The sequence below is a fragment of the Drosophila montana genome, unplaced genomic scaffold, assembly GCF_035044405.1.
Source record: "Drosophila montana isolate Dmon_TW-CO22-7 unplaced genomic scaffold, ASM3504440v1 contig_402_1, whole genome shotgun sequence".
NCBI classification, from domain to species: domain Eukaryota; kingdom Metazoa; phylum Arthropoda; class Insecta; order Diptera; family Drosophilidae; genus Drosophila; species Drosophila montana.
In genome coordinates, this window is record NW_026998739.1 from 1,105,599 (window position 1) to 1,124,847 (window position 19,249).

Genomic DNA, 19,249 nt, shown 5'->3' on the forward strand with positions numbered 1-19,249 from the left:
AAATTTTCCAAATGAACCTGAAACACGTATTCATTAAGTTCTTATGTAGAGCTTCGAAAATAAGTTTCGAAAAAAAATTAAAACTTCACCAAAAATATCTTAGAATCGCACTGTTTACCGAGGAAGCTTTAATTATGCGAAAAATGTTAAACACGTCTCAAATGATTTTTCATATAGATCCTTGGAAATGAATTTGAGCGCGAAAATCACCTAACAAACATTTGACCCCCATTTCGAAAAGTGTTAAACACCCCTTAAATAAATTTAAACAAAGATCTCTGAAAATGAGTTTAAGGCCGATCGGATGGTAAAGAAAAAAAGTTTCATACAAACATTTTTCACGATTTTTCCACACATGCGGGCGGAATTTCCCGAATCCTCGTCTTAATAACTTAACTCTGCACATAAAAAAAGTCTGGGCACACACAAAATGTGCATCAGACGACAATTGAGCAATGAGGCTTATTTAAAGCGTATTTTATTTTTATTTATAAATAATCTTACAATGATAAAATACGAATTTTACGTGCTCTTATCTTCTTCTGAATATAGATCATTTAAATCTTCAAGTTTTTTTACTTCTCTTTTCAGTTTTTTGATTTCTGTTACCATTTTCGAGTTCTCTTTCGGCTTTGATTTCTCTTCTAAATCGGCTTCCTTCGAATTAACTTCTCTCGCATCAGGTTCTGTCGGAGCCAAAGTTGTTGTATTCGCCAACCTGTCTTCATCATCGATGGAATCCTCGTTGCTGTTGGCGGGCTCCTCCTTTGGCGGCGGAAGGAACTCACCTACTGCCAGCTTAGCGGGCAACTCTTGCTGCGTCCTTACCACTCCATAGGGTTTTAGGTGATAGATCAAATAATCTAGAGCATACATCAGATTTGGCCCCACATAGTGAAATGAAATGGCATTATCCGAACAGCAATCGAGACCCTTTAACAAAATAATTGATGCCAATCATTTGCTTAACTGAATATTAGAACTTACATCATCCGTCTTATAAAAAAGATAATTCCAATACCAATACCCTTTGTCTCTGTTGGGTATTAAATGATGCTCAGGCACAAAGGGAAACATGCGACCGCGTCCGTTCACATCACGGGAATCGCCTGCAGTCACATTTAGATTCTCCATGCATTTTCCAATTTCAATATCCTCGTTGATAACGGTGCCCTGTAGACACATCTTGGGATCGGGTATGCCGTCAACAACAAATCGTCGCAGTGCCTCCCGACTGAGCACATAGCCTGCTCCTCCCGACATGTAACCCTGCTTCACAAAGGGTTTGAACTTGAAGCCGAAATGTACGGGTGTCTCGGGATTATAGGGATATAGCATATAGCGCAAATTCTCGACAACCGCATAGGTATCATCATCTGCCTTGTAGAACCAATCCGCGTCGTTGAAATGATGCTTGTACACATATTTAAATGCCTCCTTCACTTTGCGCCAAAGATTCTCTCGCCCTTCTCCAACATCCAACTTTACCGTGGGTAGCTCATCATCCTCTCCGGAGCTCATGAATAGGAGAATATTACAGCGTTTGCCCCAGGTTCGTTTGACATGGCGAGCCTTCTTTTTGTGATTTTTAGGATTTGTCATAATCCAGCAGAGTACACGCACCTCCTTCTTTAGCTTATCGGCTAGCGAAGAATCATCGTTTGGATGCTCGTGTTTAATCACATGGAAATCTGGTATTGTATCTTCGGCTTCCTTGTGCTGGAAAAGGGGTTCGCTGCTGGCTAAAATATTGTTGGATTTGATGCCTTCCGATATAGTTATGTAGGATATAATTTGAGCCAGACAAAAACCGATGAGAAGACCAATCATAAGTGTAAGCAATGAACGTGTTTTGGAGGCACGCGCTAAAAAATTTCAATTGCCTCAGAACATATTTAAATTCTATTTGGAATTCGTGTCGGTTACCTTCGTATAGAACGGAGTGTGCAACCATTTTGTATGACGTTTCCAGCTTTAACACTTGTCTAAACACACACAAACCAGCTTTGTTCCAAGTCCAAGAAATTCTTAAGTTTAAAATAACTTCACTGGCTTTGCATATCCAGTATATTAATCTATGCTTTCACCTTGTACATGTATATATTTAACATGACATTTTTATTTAGGTTTTAACATAATTAGCTTTATTTTAATATTATTATGCACTTAATTTGACACACTTTATTAATAAAGAGCGAGTACCCAAAAAGCGAACCGAAGTATTTCACGTTGCCGAATCAACTAAGCTCCTAAACCGAAAACTGTCTGAGTTATAGGTGACAATAGGCACATGTATTAGATAGCACTTGTGCAAATAGAAAAAAATAAAGGTCTTTATCTTATGTGGGTCGATTACTTGGTATTTGCTTTTATAACCATTTAGCCCATTACAAATGGGTGAGAAGAGCATAATGCTTTTGTTCTAATGTATCTAACAGGCAGAAGGAAGCATGTCCGTGTAAAAGTAGAGTCGATCCAGCCATGTCCGTCTCATAAGAGCTAAAGACTTGAAATAGATGTTGGAATTACGGTCTCGGGTCCTATTGAGGGAACACTTTTTTATTTTTTAAAACTTACTTTTATTACGGCTAAAGCAAATGAACTCGTATTTGGTAGAAGAGGGTGTGAGTATTACGTAGTCGGGAACTCCCGACAAGATTATCTTACTTGTTTGTTTTTTTTTGTACTTGTTGTGGGTTTAAAGAACTTAATCATTTTAATTTTCAAAGTAAAATATTTGTAACTCAAAGTCACATTTTGTTAAACTTCTGTAACAAGTTCTTATGCCAGTTCCTTACGCTTTACGTTTTCAATTTTCACCATTCGCTGACGAGTGACAACTGACATATGAGCAGGGGTCTTTAAAGCTTCATAAATACGAACCCTATCAAATTAAAAATAAAAAAAAAAAACGAATCTTGCACTTGGTAGCACGTGAAGGGCTAATCTGTAGATAAGTTTTTCAATTGGAAAAAACTTCACACTGAGGCGTGGCAAGGCTCCAGCAGTCTGGATAGACGGTAGCCCCCTCCACCCTGGCAGAAGCGCCAAGTATCTTGGAATTGTACTGGATAAGAGGCTTAGCTTTCGGGCGCACATCGACGGCCTTCTTAAGCAGTGCCGCTATAAGATGGCCAAGGCCAACTGGCTACTAAACCCCAACAGCCCATTGCCACTTCGCTGCAAACGGGCAGTTTACAACGTCGTGGTGGCACCAACTTGGAGATACGGTATTCAAGTTTGGGGCATCGCATCTCGGACAAATCGAAAACGGATTCAGACACTCCAAAACTTGGCCTTGCGCCGAATTACGGGTGCTGACTGGTACGTCAGAAATTCAACCTTGCACAGAGACCTCAAAATGGAGACCATAGACAGCCAAGTCGGAGCATTCGCCAACCGGTACAGCGAACGCTTGCAGCGACACTGCAGCCGGGTAGCAAGAGACCTCGCTGGGAGGTGTGTAGTCAGGAGGCTCAAGAGAAGATCGTTCAAGGACCTCCTCCAACCACGACATAGGAGCCGCCCCAGAGTCCCCCGACTACCTACGTGACGATGCAGCCTTACTCAAAAACGTCAAAGGCGGCCGTTTGTCCACGATAAAGCCTGAGGACCCAAACAGGCTTGGCGTAATATCACCTAAGCCAACTGTGTTGTAATAAAAATGTATGCTATTTTTGATCCAATACAATAAACAAACAAAAAAAAAAAAAAAAAAAAAGGAAAAAAATTGATAAAAAGATGGGCGGAAGCCGGTAATTCTAAACTTTGGTTTCTTATTCGATGGACTTTAAACATATTTTCAAAGAGATAAAAAATTTTCTAAGAGATAACATAATATTCAGATGCTTTGTTGCTGTTTTTCCTTGAGTTTTAAGTTCTTCTCTTGGGAGTTCGCATGTGTTCCATTTTGTTGGAGAATTAGTTCATTTTTAGTATCCTTGTCAGTAGCTTGTAATTGCTCTCTGGTATAGGTATCAAAGGAATCAATTCGAAACGGCGTTGAGTAGAGTTTTACCAAGAAAATGGTCACAAATAAACCCACGAAAAGTGTAAAGAACTTGTTTTGTGCTAAAATTCGTATTTATTACATAAAAATAGTTTTAGATATTTAATTTGGTATTTTTTGACCTATTACGATACCTTTCCGCAGTGAATGTGTCCGCATTTTGATGTTTTAACTTTAACTGTGCAGGTCTGTATGAAAAGTATTCCCAACAATAAAATATACAAATATTCTCTCATATCAGACACTTGAGTCAATAGAAAGACCAATGATCTAAATTCCACCATTAGCTTAAGAGGCATTTGACTTTAAGATATATTTTTGTGGGAATGTTGAATTTTCTAAACTAGATATTTTATTTTATTCGATTGTAATAAATATAAGAATTAAGGACCTCATAGAAGCTAATATTACATTTTCTTATTTATGTGAACCGAGCAGACACACATCACTTTTACGACTAGGCTAAAAAGATGATAAGCCAACGTATCATAAAGTCTATGAGACCTACCACACGCAACTCGCTCTCACTCTGTCTCTCGGTCTCTCTTTCTCACACACACAATGTTTAAACAATTGACAATGGAAAAGAGTTGCGTTTGGTAAGTCTATATCAGAAGTTTAAAAACAACAGATAAGCAAATTAAATTAATGGTAAGAGGGCTCGGGAGTACCCGACAAGGGGATACCCTGGACCTTCTTCCACCAATACCATATGCAGATTATTGAATTAAATCGATCGGTCGTTCCTATGGCAGCTGTATGATAGTGGCCCGATCCGACAGGATCCGACATATGCACTACCTACAACAATTAGACGGACGTATGGAAATTTGCGAGTTGGTTGCTTCTATGCGTTACATATTTCATGTCAAAATTATAATACCATCTTCGTGGCTATAGTATATTGAATAATATGATATGTAAGATACTTCAATGTGCTATTTGAAGTCCCGTTGTATTTCGCTCGGGCAAAAATTCCCCTACAGCCAGTTTTTTAGGCAACGGCAGTTGTTCGTTGATAATGCCAAAAGGTCTCAGATGATAAATCAAAAAGTCCAGTACATACATTTCCTTGGGCGAAATGTAGTGAAAAGATACAGCCGTATCTGCCAGACAATTGGAACCCTAAAAGAAAGTTCCATTAGATGAAATTTAACTAGTTTGAAAGCCAGTTAACACCTTACATCTGTCGTATTGTAGAATATGTATTTCCAGTACCAGAAGTCCGTATCAACTTTGGCAGTTAAATGATCTCTGGGCGCAAATGGATACATGCGGCCGCGTCCATGGTCATCACGAGAATCGCCAGCGGTTACATTTAGATTCTCCATGCATCTCCCTATTTCAATATCCTCGTTCTCAACGGTGCCCTGTAGACACATCTTGGGATCGGGTATGCCGTCAACAACAAATCGTCGTAGTGCCTCCCGGCTGAGCACATAACCTGCTCCTCCCGACATGTAACCCTGCTTCACAAAGGGTTTGAACTTGAAGCCGAAATATATGGGCGCGTCGGGGCTATAGGGATATAGCATATAGCGCAAATTCTCGACAACCGCATAGGTATCATCATCTGCCTTGTAGAACCAATCCGCGTCGTTGAAATGATGCTTGTACACATATTTAAATGCCTCCTTCACTTTGCGCCAAAGATTCGTTCGACCTTCTTCAACGTCTAACTTCACAGTGGGGAGCTCATCATCCTCTCCGGAGCTCATGAATAGGAGAATATTACAGCGTTTGCCCCAGGTTCGTTTGACATGGCGAGCCTTCTCCTTGTGATTTTTAGGATTTGTCATAATCCAGCAGAGTACACGCACCTCCTTCTTCAGTTGCTCTGCTAGGGAGAGTCTCTCTAGTTGGTAATGCCGATGATGGTTTCCCACAGGAATGTTTCTATTATTGAGCAGCTGAGTCAAACAGTAGCCCAAGACTAGACCCGCGATGAGGGTGTAGAGCAAACGAGTTTCAAAAAATCGTCTATGGTTAGCAAACATTTTAAGCCCGCATTCGTGTATGCCAATGTTTGACAATACCTATCGACTTGGAACTTTAAATAATCTTAATATTCTTAACATCTATTTGATTCTCAGAACCGCAACGACGCGTATTTTCGAAATGACTAGGATTATAGACTGCCTTTACTTCGGTTCTTATAGGCTCCATTTGGGGTTGTAATTTTATTTACTCCGGCCTATGCAAGCTTATATTTGTTAAGCTTGGCATAAATAATATACCAATAAATATATACCAATTGTACAAATTAAAATGGGAACGTTTTGGGGTATCTTTCAGATGTCATTTCTTATGCATTGCTAAAGCTAATCAAATATATGTAGCAAAATGTTTATAAATAAACAGAGCGCCGGCGAACGTGTCTGAAGGTCTTAAAGTACACTGTGCTACAAAATTAATATAACATACAATAATATATAAGAAATAAAAGATAAATATAAATAATAACAGGAAAGTAAGGATATCTTAGGCGTGACGAATATTTAATACCCCTACGGTTTTGCAGATATGTGAGAATAGTGAAGCTCGAAAATTATGAGTTTGATGAAAATATATTCGAAATATTTACAAGAACTTTTCCACTGACCGCTCCTACGCCAGCTTTAATTTCAACTCGTGTGTTGATGCTGGTCTAGAATATATATACTTTATGACATAAATACAATAGCTTCGGCAAGTGTATATCAATACAAACGCCGATTTTATACAATAATTGTAGCCAAGTCTTATAATTGATTTTGAACCGAACCAGTTTAAGCCCAGATATCCCAATTTTAATTGAACCAATAAATGAAATCTGTTTCAAAAAAAAAAAAAAAAATCTGCAAAATTTAAATATGTAATCAAAAAATTAAAATAAAATATGACAATTGGTTTAAGTGAGATTTTAAAGACAAAATATAATACGTGAACATGGCTTAGTATTAAATTTGGAGTTACCGAAAACTTCCTTCACATTCTTCAAAAATTTCTACCGATATTTATAAGCAAAGTTTTTATTTTTAGAGCAGTGAAGAGCTTATTTAATGTTTTTAATTACGGGATGGTTAAGACAGCGTTCATATCAAACAAAAATAAAGTTTAAAATAAGTCTTTCGTTTAATTAGATAGTGAAAATGTAAACGTGTGAACCAGCTTAAGCAGTGCATAATGTAAGCAGTTCAAATGCAGTTATATATTTGCAGTCGCTGTTTCCTGCTTGCCAAGCAGTGTACACATATAAGTGCCCAAATTTCAATTTAAGAATGTCGTTACTTTTGAAGCCAGCCCTAATTGTTTCAAATGTGCGACCTAATATATTTTTTTAAATAAATAGCACCTGGTTATTTAAAAAATTTCCATTTTTCCAAATGGGTTTTTGATATAAAATGTATATCCTTAAGAAAATCTTTCAAAGGTCAAAAATTTATTCCATTTGTAATACAATATTTTATTAAATATTTAAGAGTTAATGGTAGAGTGTAATACATTTTCTCAGTAGCATTGCCGATGTTTATATATGTACGTATTAAAGCTTATCGAAAGATTAATGTCAATTTTAAATTTATTGTTTATTGCTAACTAAATGTATGTATGTATGTGTATGTTTAACTTATTTGCGTTGTCTTAAAAGCTAATTATGTGCCATTTGCATTATAAATACCTAATCAAATGTAACTATACCTATTTATAAGTATATATTTTAAATGATAATTGCGCAGACTTTATTACAAACTAAACTAACAGCACTCAATTATTCTGGTTTTGGTATTTTTGTACAAAAGAGTCGCAATTCAAGAGCATTTAATTAACGTAGCCTGAGCGTTTTTTACTAAAACAAGAGACAACATATGGAAATGGCAAAGTATGTTAAGCTAAGTTCGCTATTTACAAAAGTTTTATATACACATAACATCAATCTGTAATCACTGCGCCTGCTTTTGTGTTTCGGCAGTATTTGATTCCTCCAGCTCCTTGGGCTCTTTGGGCTCTTTGGGCGCTGGCATCAATTCGCCCAGGCCCAGCTTATTGGGTAGAACATCTGGCGAATTAACTATGCCATATGGCCTCAGATGATATATCAAATAGTCTAGCACATACATTTGATTGGGCGACACATAATGAAATGATATGGCATTATCCGAACAGCAGTCCAGACCCTGAAGAAAAAAAGGGGAGTCATGAGTTAGTATGAGTCTTTGCATGAAATGGATGGAAAAGTGATGGAAGAATTGAGCCGGGCATAGCCGGGTATAATTTTGTAATATCTCACCTCGTCTGTTTTGTAGAAGATATACTGCCAGTACCAGAACTTCTTGTCCGTGTGCGAGGGTATCAAATGATGCTCCGGCACAAAGGGAAAGAAGCGTCCACGACCATTGGCATCACGGGAATCGCCCGCCAAAACCTTAACATTCTCCATGCACTTGCCCATTTCCACATCCTCGGCGCCGGTGTTGTCCTTTTTGCATAGCTTGGGATTGGGCAACGCTTCAACGACAAAGCGCCGCACTGCCTCGCGACTGAGCACATAGCCAGCTCCGCCGGACATATAGCCCTGTTTAACGTACGGCTTGAACTTGCAGCCAAAGTAGACGGGCGTCTCGGGATTATAGGGATATAGCATAAAGCGCATATTCTCAACAATCGTATAGGTATCGTCGTCGGCTTTTAGGAACCAGTCCGCATCGTTGATGTGGTTCTTGTAGATGTATTTGTACGCCTCCTTCGTTTTGCCCCACAGATTATTGCGTCCCTCGCCAATGGGCAATGCCACAGAATCCAGTTCCTCATCCTTGGCGGAGCTCATGAAGATCAGCTTATTGCAACGCTTGCCCCAGGTGCGCTTTACGTGGCGCGCCTTCTTCTGGTGGTTGGCGGGATTTGTCATGATCCAGCAGAGAATTCGCACCTCGCTGTACAGCTTCTCCGCAATGCTGGTATTCTCGTGCGCATGCTCGTGCGTGCCCACATCCTGCTCTGGACCAGCCAGCTCCAGCATGTCGTGACTGTGATGCGCATCGTTGACATCGCCATGCCGGTGGCCATCGTACGGCACATACTCGCCACGTTCCGGCGTCGATGAGTACACAAATAGCTCGGCCAGACAGAAGCCGACGACCAGGCCGACGATCAGTGAGACGAAGGAACGTTTGTTGGAACGTCCTGAAAATATGGAATGCTAAAGATCAGTTGGTTTTCTTTTATCGAAAAATCGCTTAAATGTCCAGAATTTATATATGTATGTTTTTTTTATGAGAACATTTTTCATACATCCTAAAGATTAGATGGGAAGGAGTTTTGCTCTTATTTCAACGAGGGACACATTTCTTAACCCTAAAGTATATTTGGATTACTTTCTTCCATATCCAAAAATCTATAAAAATCGAATTTCAGCCCAATTTCGTTTTACAATGAGTTTTGAAAGAGATAATTTTGAATCGATTTTTGGTATATGCGCTTATGCCATATTTATGAACTATATACTGTATAAATTAGTGTAAACAACGATCGCATTATACGAAGAACATTTATTGAAAATTACATTTGCCATATAGTGCCATTGTGAAAAGAAGATGCGCAGCTGTTGCAAAAATTATTCAGATACACTCAAACAATAAAAAAGTTTACCAAATTTATGAAAATCGCCATAAATTGAAACATTTTAACATTTCTAAAACTTTTTTATACTTTTAACAAAAAAACTATATGTTTTTTTCACATTTAAATTTATCTATATTTGAGAAATCTTTTTTTGCATTAAAGAAAAACTATCTATTTGAAAATAAGGAATTGCTTTTTTAATAATAAGAATAGGGCAAATAGCTTTACGCCCGATTGCATTGGCGAATTTCTAATTATAAGTTCTGTATTTCGGGTCCTTTTTTTCGGCCTATATGTTTGTAATTGTGTATGTCTGCATATAGTTAAGCTGGGAACAGGGTATTTCTTAGTCCGTAGAGTCAAGAGTGACTCGATCATTCCAATTTGTTTTCTATTGTGAGTTTAGAAATGAAATTCATGTGTGCCACTTACCTTCATTAAGTAAGGATCGTCCCAGTAGGCTATTGGCAGTCATTTGGCTTTAACTCGGGCTACGTGCTATGAGCTAGGAGGATTTGAAGGATGTGGGCAATGTATGGCAACCTCTATGCTTGGCACCTACTCTTTGGGTTTTTCGGGGGCCTTGAGCCTCTTTGGTTGCGTTAAAGTGCGTTGAAGTTCCTATTTCCTGTGCGTTTTACATCTTCTGCAAGATAAACGAGAAAACATGCTTTTAGTATCAGTTCAAATAAATAGTTAAACTCTCGTATTCCTCACAGGCGTGGACCAGTCAGTGAAGCCCGTTCTACAAGCCTGAAGAATTCTACAATTGTAAAGTGTCTTCTGCACTTGTCTGTCTCTCAATTACAAGTGTCTTCCATCTGAGAATTGTGCAATGGTGCGATGCTCGAGACATGACTGGATTATTAAATATGCGAAAACGTGACAATTGAATCATTCGAATCGCACTAAGCTCAGCTGCAACGTTTTCCATTTGCTCAATTTTTTGCATCTTTAACTTATTATTTCGTTTATATCTCTTGCTTTGTTTTTTGCTCATTTTCCCATTTTCATGCATTCTGCTATGCGTTGGTGTTGATAACAATTAATTATCTCTCGCACGTGTGTTACATCTGATTACCTGTGCGCTCAACTGGGTCAAGAGTCTGCTGCTTCTTATTGTTTCTGACATTCACATATTCGAGTCTTATGCTTGCCAGTTAGAAATTTTACTTTTGATCTTTTCTATATAGTGAACATCAACATTTTTACACATTTACATATTTATTTAGCTAATTTCACGTTGACTTGTTAGTTCGGGTCTTAAGTTCACAGACACACTTATTTTAACTTTACAAATATCATGGGCAAAATGTTATTTTGGATCTATATGCAAATCACGTTCGGGTCACAGCCATAAATGCTACACATATTTAACTACAGAAATTCAACACTTTGTTCTATCTGGTTCCTCTGAGAGGGTGTGAAAATTCAAATTATGAGCCGTAGATTTGTCATTTGCTTGAAGATGCTTCGAAGCAATGGGAAATATTTCAACAAATTTGACTCTCCATTTTAGAAAATATTTCAAGTTTAGTTATATTTGGCATACCTAATGCAAATGTATATAATGTATATATGTATATATAATGTCATAATAGATTTGAGTTTTTAATTGAACATAATAACATAAATATAAAATAAACGTGAATTAATTTCATAATTTTAAATTTATATATATTGTCAACTCTATGATTTTTTCTACACATTTGTTTATTTCAACACTTTGGTAAACAATTTTTGTGGGTTTAATGAACTTTATCAATTGAACCGCGTTTTTTAAATCTTTATTGTATTTTTTTATAAAATAAAGTTAATATTGATGTTAGAATTGCCAGCAACTTTTATTTTTTACTTAAGAGTGTTTATCAATTTGCACAATTTTTCAAAAGAGTTGGATTTATTTTAAAGCTATCTCGAATCTCGCACTTGGTAGAGTATTCATGAACAGCAGGGGAAGTGGAAATATCTAAATAAGATTTTTAATTGAACACATATTGATAAAAAGTTAGCAACAAAATTTATGCAGACACAACTGCGATGAAATCGATGTACGTGTGTTTGTGGTTAATTGAATTTTGAGAAGAAAAAAAAAAATATTTTTTTTTGCAAACTGAACTAGTTCCAATACAAAAGCGTGTTCAGAGTTGAACATTTTTATTTTGTAGATAAAAGTCATGATAGAATTATGTGGTATAAATAAAATGCAAATACATCAATATTATTTGGGGATAGTTAAATCTCATTTTCATCGAAATGTGCATATACTATCTGGTATTACCTCGTTCAACTTCTTCGTCTGTTATATCTCTATATATAAAACTGTCGGAGAACGTTTGAATGAATTTTTTTAGGTTCACGTTCGATTGGCTTTAAAATCTTTTTCAAAGATGCTTTAAAAAATTTAATTGAGACGTGATTCGCGCTCTTCGCAAAATTCACTTTAATGGAAAATGCGGATTAATGCTTGTGTAAGCAAAAGTTTTTTTCCGGTCTTAAGCGTATTTTTAAAGCTCTTATTATTATACGGAAAATGCTTGCACTTTTTAGCTTTCGCGGAGAATGTGTGAAAAAGAAAATGGAAATTTTAAGGAAATAAATTGGCACGGCTAAAGTTGGGTAATATCCGCTTGTGTATATTTATTATTGAATTTATATAAATATTATCGTTTTATGTTTTCTTACGTTTCAACACACTTCTTTTTACAATCAACACTTTACTAAACAGTTTTATTTTAACTAGTTGATTTGAAGAACATTTGTAAACATTGTTTAAAACACTTGAAAAGCATTCATTGGATAATAAGCCTACAGCTTACAACTGCACTGTATTAGTTTACCTGTTGTTATTTAAATTTAAATACATTTTGTTTATACATTGTCATAAAGTTTTTTACTATCGACAAATTAATGAGTGTTTTACGAGTTGCACGATTCGCTTGCAAGCGACAACTGAGCCCACGAAGCATATGAGCTGCGGTTCTTAAAGCAACGTAAACTGCAATCAAGAGCGCTTCATATTGTTGTTGTTGTTGCTAGAATAATGTCGTTCCGAAATGTAAATGGAAATAGCAAAATTTACAGCGTGGCGCATTATCAGTGGAAAACAGAAAGCAAACCATTTGGAATTGAGTTTGGCATATGGTTTGCATTGTTATGAGGAGACGTTTATCTTTCATGCAATTAAGCTAATTGATCTGAGCCATAGGCACTGCCGAAATGAATCATATGCGCTTATCAGCCATTGTAGCATTGGGCTTATCAGTTAATTATTTAGTTTTTCTTCTATGGCTGCCCATCAATTTGTGATAATAGAGTGCGAAAATTTCGATTGAAACGGGCCTTTAAAATGTCCACATAAGAGGTGTGGGTCTGCGGGCAAGATAATGCGTATCTTCGGTTATTACTGATTGATTACCAACAATAAAACAATATTACATTGTTGTCTATGAACGTTTTTCTTCAGCTTTGAAAAAGTTAACACATTATTAATAATTCTTTTATGTACACCTATGCATATATTTATGCTTTGCTTATATATATCATAATTATAAGAGTTCCATTTAAATTATTGGTTGAAAGCAATTAAAAACGATTACTTCATAAGAGGAAGAGAAGACTCCGAGCAGAATACTCAATAATGCACAGAGGACCCTGAACGGTTCATGCAAGGCATAGTAAGCTGAACAAAATTGAAGTAATAAAGATGTATAATTACGTGTTAGTCCCAAAAGAAGAGTCGATTACACCCGTTATTAACTTATGAATAATTAGTACACCAAGTATGGTTCTTAGGTTAATTAATCTACTGGAGTTTGGTGAATATATTTTAAATATATGACCATTTTTCCCCACAAAAACTAACTCATTCCTATAGCAGCTTAATAATTCAGTGATCCGATATCTCCATTTCGGATATATATATCTATGCTAAGTTTCATGACGATAGCTTTTTAACTGAGAGACTAGTTCGCAAAGAAACAGGCGAGCTGACAAACTCGCCTTTGATACTGATCGCGAAGATGTATAATATGGGGCCAGAGATATCTATTTCTATACTTTACATATTTTATGACAAATCTGTAATAGTTTATATATCAACAAGTTTCACTCTGAACATGTTTCTGAATGAGAACTCGTTCAGTTTAAAACAAAATTCGGCTTTTCTCAGAATTCTATTAAACTTTATCTATAACTTTTAATCAATTTGTGTTTATTTGCAGTTTTGCTGCCGTCAGTTAATTGTAGGAGGTAAGTGGTTCTTTATTATATACTCTAAATAAATTCAAAGTTTTTATTCATTCGGCATATCAACTATATTATGGGTAAAGCCCATGCGATTTTTGGATCTACTTAGTTCAAAGATCCGTCCACGAGACTGTCTTTATATTCGGCCTTTGTTCGGTCAATATTAGAATATGCCTCTAATATCTAGAGCCCATATGCAATTGTGCACGTCAATTGGCTTAAGCGGCCCCAAAAAACAATTTGTAAAATTTAATTTGCAATGCCTTAACTTTGCTCATCCCTTGTGGCCTGGCAGATCTAGGCGTTGTTTAGAAATTATGACTGTCCGCCCCTTTTTGCGATTTCATTAGCCTACTTTGTGGGAACTAATAGAAAATACAATATGATTTTTGTACGTACATTGATCAAACCTAAGCATTATTTTCTTTAAAACTAATGACTTTCATGTTTTCTCAAAGCCTCGTGTTTTTTTGTAACCAGATAACCTGAATTGGTTAATAACTAAATAAGTAACTCTTCAAAATGTAAACAGCATTGAGGATGCCGTAGATGTTGATGATAGGATGTCTATAACTTATAAAAGTGGAGCTACGATGGAACATGCTGCGCGAGAATTTTAGCAAAACGAGTCTATTGTGACAATTGGTCTGTGGGTTGGAAAGCTGAATGCATTCGTGGAACCGCAAAGTCAAATGGGTTCAATTGCATTGTGTGGGCGGGTGGTGATTGCAATTGTACGGGCTACCGGCCACGGGGCATGCCTCAATTGATGAGCAGATGTCCACATTAACGTGGCCGGCAATTTAAATTGCAATTGTAATTGCAAATTAATTAAATGTAGACATGAAATACCTTATTGTTATTCTCCCAATTTCCAACTGGCAATTCGTGTCACGGCAATTGTTTAGCTGAAACAGTTTTGCATTCGAAAAGGCATTGCAATTAAACGTAAATTACATAAATTGCTTATCAACGAGTCGCTTTGCATATGCCAAAGCCATAAAAACTAGTGCAATGTATACAAATAATTCAAAATTTTAGTCTATATTTAGCTCAACAAACCGCTACGAGCTAAAATTATTTTTAATATTTGCAGTTCCTACAGTAAATTGCAATTTAATTTTTGTGTCCGAATCAACACGTAAATGAACTCATTTTGCAACGTGTTTCTAATTCAAAGCTTTTTTGCTATCAATTATTGTGGTTCTATTATTATTTTTTATAAACAATTACCTTATCAACTGTGCTATTCGTTATAATCACTCTTGAGGTTGTCTACCTTTATCGCACATATACATAAGTGAATTATAAATGAAGTCCATTTATTGATTGATTTCCAGTTAATTGTCATATCTTTTTTCCATATGATTCAATACACCAAAGAAAGGCCAAATATTATTTAATGTAAGACAACAAAATCTTAGTTAAATGTATCTCATATTCAAGAGCATTTAAATTAACCAATAATTTGAAATTAAAAAAAAATTAAAAAAAATAAATAAGTAAGATTTTCGACTGCAATCAAAATACTATTTAAAACATAATAATATTTTTCTTAAGCATATTTTGAAAATTCTTAAATTCATTTAAGAACTAACTAGTATATGATATCTGAGTTAACTTAGTCCAAATATATTTAAAACCAGCGGGAATACCCTGACCTTGCCCCTTTATACATATTTATAAAATAAATTCTCTCAAACATCTTTGAAAGTGAGTTTGAAACCGATCGGACGGTAAACAAAAAACGTTTTCATACAACCTCAATTGGAGCGTAAAACGTCACCTACCATATATTTGACCCCCATTTCCACCAAGGAGGGATGAATTTTGCAAAAAGTGTGAAACACCACTTAAATGAATTTGAACAAGCACCTTTGAAAATGAGTTTGAGGCCGATCGGATGATAAACAAAAAAGTGTCATACAAACGTTTTTCCGCGATTTTTCCAGACATGCGGGTGGAATTTCCCGAAGTGGGAATTTAAAAAGGGAATTTACATATTTTTATACCGTGAACCCATTGAAAATAGGTAAAATGGGGCATAATGTTCTAGTGCAAAGATATGTAACAGGCAAAAAAAGAAGCAACTCCGACCCGATCTATATATTCTTAATCAGCATCAATAGCCGAGTCGATCTAGCCATGTCCGTCTGTCTGTCCGTCCGTCCATCCGTATGTATGAATGCGTCGTTCTCAAAACCTATTACCGCCAGAGACTTGAAATTTAAAACGTAGATCCTCCGAGTGTCCCCGCAGTTGTTTCTCGTAATCGATAACTAGCACTCTTTCAAATCAATCGCTAGAAAATCCATATCAAAATCTCGTTTTAAAGCAAATCTCTTGGAATAGTGTATACAGATCAGTTATCTATCAGTTAACAGCTATCATTTTTAGTGATAAAGCAAACGAGCACGTAGAGCGAGCTGCTTTTGGTGTTGGTAGAAGAAGGTGTTGGTACCTAGTCGGACACTCTCCACAGATAAACATTACAAATCCGGGTCTAAGACAATATTATATTCTCACATTATCTAGGGGTTCAAACCCCGAAGCTCCTCGTTCAATTGCCCGAATTTAGTCACAAAGATAACTCATTTAATTGAATATTCTAAAATGTATTTAATATTAATTATTTTTAAAATTCGCATTCAACAAAAAATCGGACTATGGAGGACATGCTTCGGCGAATAAGATAAAATTTGCCAAAAAAGTTACATACATTTCTTTTCTATCAACATGTTGTTGTAAACTATTTACAATTTAAAATAGCAATTATATGAGGCGTAATAGATATTTTGAAAATGTTTCAAAGTAATGAAATGATTATCTCATGTCAAACATATCAATGCCCGCCCTGGGTCACAATACCGTGACAGTTCATTCACAGTGGATACTTGGATATTTTTAAACACGGACGTACTGACAACAAACCAATTGTTCAATTGTTTTGTGTTTGGCGCGCCGGTTAACCAATAAAACCGGCCACGCTTTGCGATTCTGGATATAAAAAAAAAAACAAAAAGAATTTAATTAAATAGTTGTCTGTGTGTGTGTAGGTTTTTTATATATTTTGTTTCCCTTACTTTCAATTGTTGTGTCGCCAGATAAACGTGACAAAAAATGGTATGTATATATTTATAAATAGTATGTACTTCAGCAAGTGAATTGCTTAAACAACTTCACTGTTATCACGCACTAGAGGAACTGACCATGGAAACTGTTATCATTAGTTTTGCTTTTTATTTTTCTACACATCCGCTCTCATATGGCAGCATTACGTCTTTTTGGCGTTCTTATCGAGCGCTGTAACCCGTCACCATCTCATACTTAAGTTGTTTTCAGCTATCAACTTAGTAATTGGTTTATAAGCAGCAAAAAATAGAATAAATTCGTAGTGCGAAAAGTATCTAACGTCAATATAGGGTAAGAACCCAACAGCAAGGTAACATTTTATCGCCTGATAACAAATTTTTGTGCTACGTGATAACAAATTGTACTTTTTATACTGTAAAAACATTTGAAAGGGGCGAAAGCTGACAAAGTATATAAAGTATATATATTCTGGATCAGCATCAACAGTCGAGTCTATCCATCTGTCTGTGTCTTTGCAAAATAGTTTCTTAGTTTTAAAGCTATCGTCTTGAAACTTTGAAAAGAACCTCCTTTCTGTTGCAGACAGTATATATGTCGGAACCGGCCGGATCGGATCACTATATCATATATCTATAGGAACCATCAGTCGAAAAGTAGGTCCTCGTATGGCCAATGTTCTGTTTAACGAGCTTCACGATTCTCACATATCCACAAAAGGGAAAGGTCTAAAAGGGTATTACATCTTCGGCGTGCCTAAGTTATCCTTACTTTTTTTTTTTTTGCTTTATTGTCAGCAGAGATAAAATATACATGACCTTATCACTTGCATTGTTATCTAGTTAATGATTTGCGAGCATGTGTTTCAATTTGTTGCTGAAAATTGAATTTAGTTCAGAATTGCAAATGAACATTAGGCAAATGTTTTTATAATTTTCTATTTATATTTCATACAGCCAGCATTTCTAAAATGTAAAATATCCAATCAGAAAATTACATTAGTCATAAACATTTATATATTTACTTCAATAAACGTCGCCAATAGCTGAAAAGAGAAAGAAACATCATGCTGGTATTGTTGTTTCAAATGTAAATGTTGCGGAAAGGGTTGCGGAATTTCAGTTTGATTGTTTAAGAAAATAATCGATTGGCTTAGAAGTTGACGTACGAGGTTTGAAAGAACCGATACAAGTTTTTTATTTGCTTTGTTTACTAATTACGTTGCGTGAAATCAATAAAAAGGCAGCCCCAGGGAAATCAAAAATATAAAAAAATGTTGGCTTCATCAGTTGTAGCTTATTCAGGTGTGATAAAAGGTATTACACAATACGCTTAACTGATTCTTGAATACGATTAAGAAGACTGTAGCACTATTCGAATATTTGTAGCTGAAACATATAACTGAATTTTTTAACATAGTTTGTAAAACTCTACTTAATGTTCTCTTCATAGAAAAATACAACTTTTAATAGATTCTTAAGTAACTTGTATTTTTCGAATTACTTATTAATCTACTACTTATATAAAATAGTAAAAAATTAGATTGTGTTCAAAGGTTCATCAGGAATATATATCTCTTAAAACTTCTTTATCTAAGCAGCAGCAATTATGATTATAAGACGCATAAGACATTGCTATAGGTACTATTATTAATTCTTATAAGATAAGAGGTCTAGGCTCATACATTATCTGACAAGCGAATCCATAAATGTATTTAATGAACTCAAGAAATGAAGCTTATGATAATTCTTTCATAATTATAAGCGAGTCTGAAGTGCAAGAAAGATAAGCACAAGAAATCATGGATTTGCTGTGTTCATCACGTGGCTCAAGTGGCCACTTGGAGCCTAATGATCATTAGATCATGGACCAACTAAATTTCCCGCTCGAATGAAAGAACAATTGCGTGAATATAATTTATCCAGTTGACGCCCTGCACAATAGAACTTTGGCACTTGGCTCCAATGAATTATAAAACTGGCGCAAAATGATTGAAGGCGCTTATCAGTGCAGCAGCTGCTGCATCTGAGGCGAAGCAGCCAAAGCGATGTAATCTAAGTACATAGGATTATATGCATATATATGTATATATTTATATATATTTATATATATATGTACATATAAATAAAACAACAACACATGGGTTGTGCCGAGCGTGAAGTGTGTGCAGCGATCGCATTTAAGGAATCACTAGTAAATGAAAGAAGTGCGACGAGGCGGCGGCGGACAATTCACCCCTGGAGTGTAGAATGAGCGAGAGAGCGAGAGTCAAGCGCCGCGCGACAGATAGCAACGGAAATGGCA

General features: G+C 36.0%; 3 protein-coding genes across 3 annotated transcripts; all 3 read right to left on the reverse strand.

Annotated features, from left to right (window-relative positions):
• Positions 1 to 448: 448 nt before the first annotated feature.
• Positions 449 to 2,691, reverse strand: LOC135438948 (glycoprotein-N-acetylgalactosamine 3-beta-galactosyltransferase 1-like). Its single transcript, XM_064697508.1, has 4 exons — positions 2,578 to 2,691; positions 1,927 to 2,506; positions 988 to 1,865; positions 449 to 933 (listed from the first exon to the last, which is right to left on the reverse strand). Exons 2-4 carry the CDS (start codon positions 1,952 to 1,954, stop codon positions 523 to 525), a joined length of 1,317 nt encoding a protein of 438 aa, XP_064553578.1. The 5' UTR covers positions 1,955 to 2,506; positions 2,578 to 2,691; the 3' UTR covers positions 449 to 522.
• A 1,059-nt stretch (positions 2,692 to 3,750) lies between these two features.
• Positions 3,751 to 6,006, reverse strand: LOC135438926 (glycoprotein-N-acetylgalactosamine 3-beta-galactosyltransferase 1-like). The gene is made up of 3 exons (XM_064697486.1): positions 5,194 to 6,006; positions 4,144 to 5,134; positions 3,751 to 4,071 (listed from the first exon to the last, which is right to left on the reverse strand). The coding sequence occupies exons 1-2, from the start codon at positions 6,004 to 6,006 to the stop codon at positions 4,940 to 4,942; spliced, it is 1,008 nt and encodes a 335-aa protein (XP_064553556.1). The 3' UTR covers positions 3,751 to 4,071; positions 4,144 to 4,939.
• A 1,423-nt stretch (positions 6,007 to 7,429) lies between these two features.
• On the reverse strand, positions 7,430 to 10,232 carry LOC135439178 (glycoprotein-N-acetylgalactosamine 3-beta-galactosyltransferase 1). The gene is made up of 3 exons (XM_064697837.1): positions 10,040 to 10,232; positions 8,277 to 9,169; positions 7,430 to 8,163 (listed from the first exon to the last, which is right to left on the reverse strand). The coding sequence occupies exons 1-3, from the start codon at positions 10,080 to 10,082 to the stop codon at positions 7,930 to 7,932; spliced, it is 1,170 nt and encodes a 389-aa protein (XP_064553907.1). The 5' UTR covers positions 10,083 to 10,232; the 3' UTR covers positions 7,430 to 7,929.
• Between the last annotated feature and the right edge of the window lie 9,017 nt (positions 10,233 to 19,249).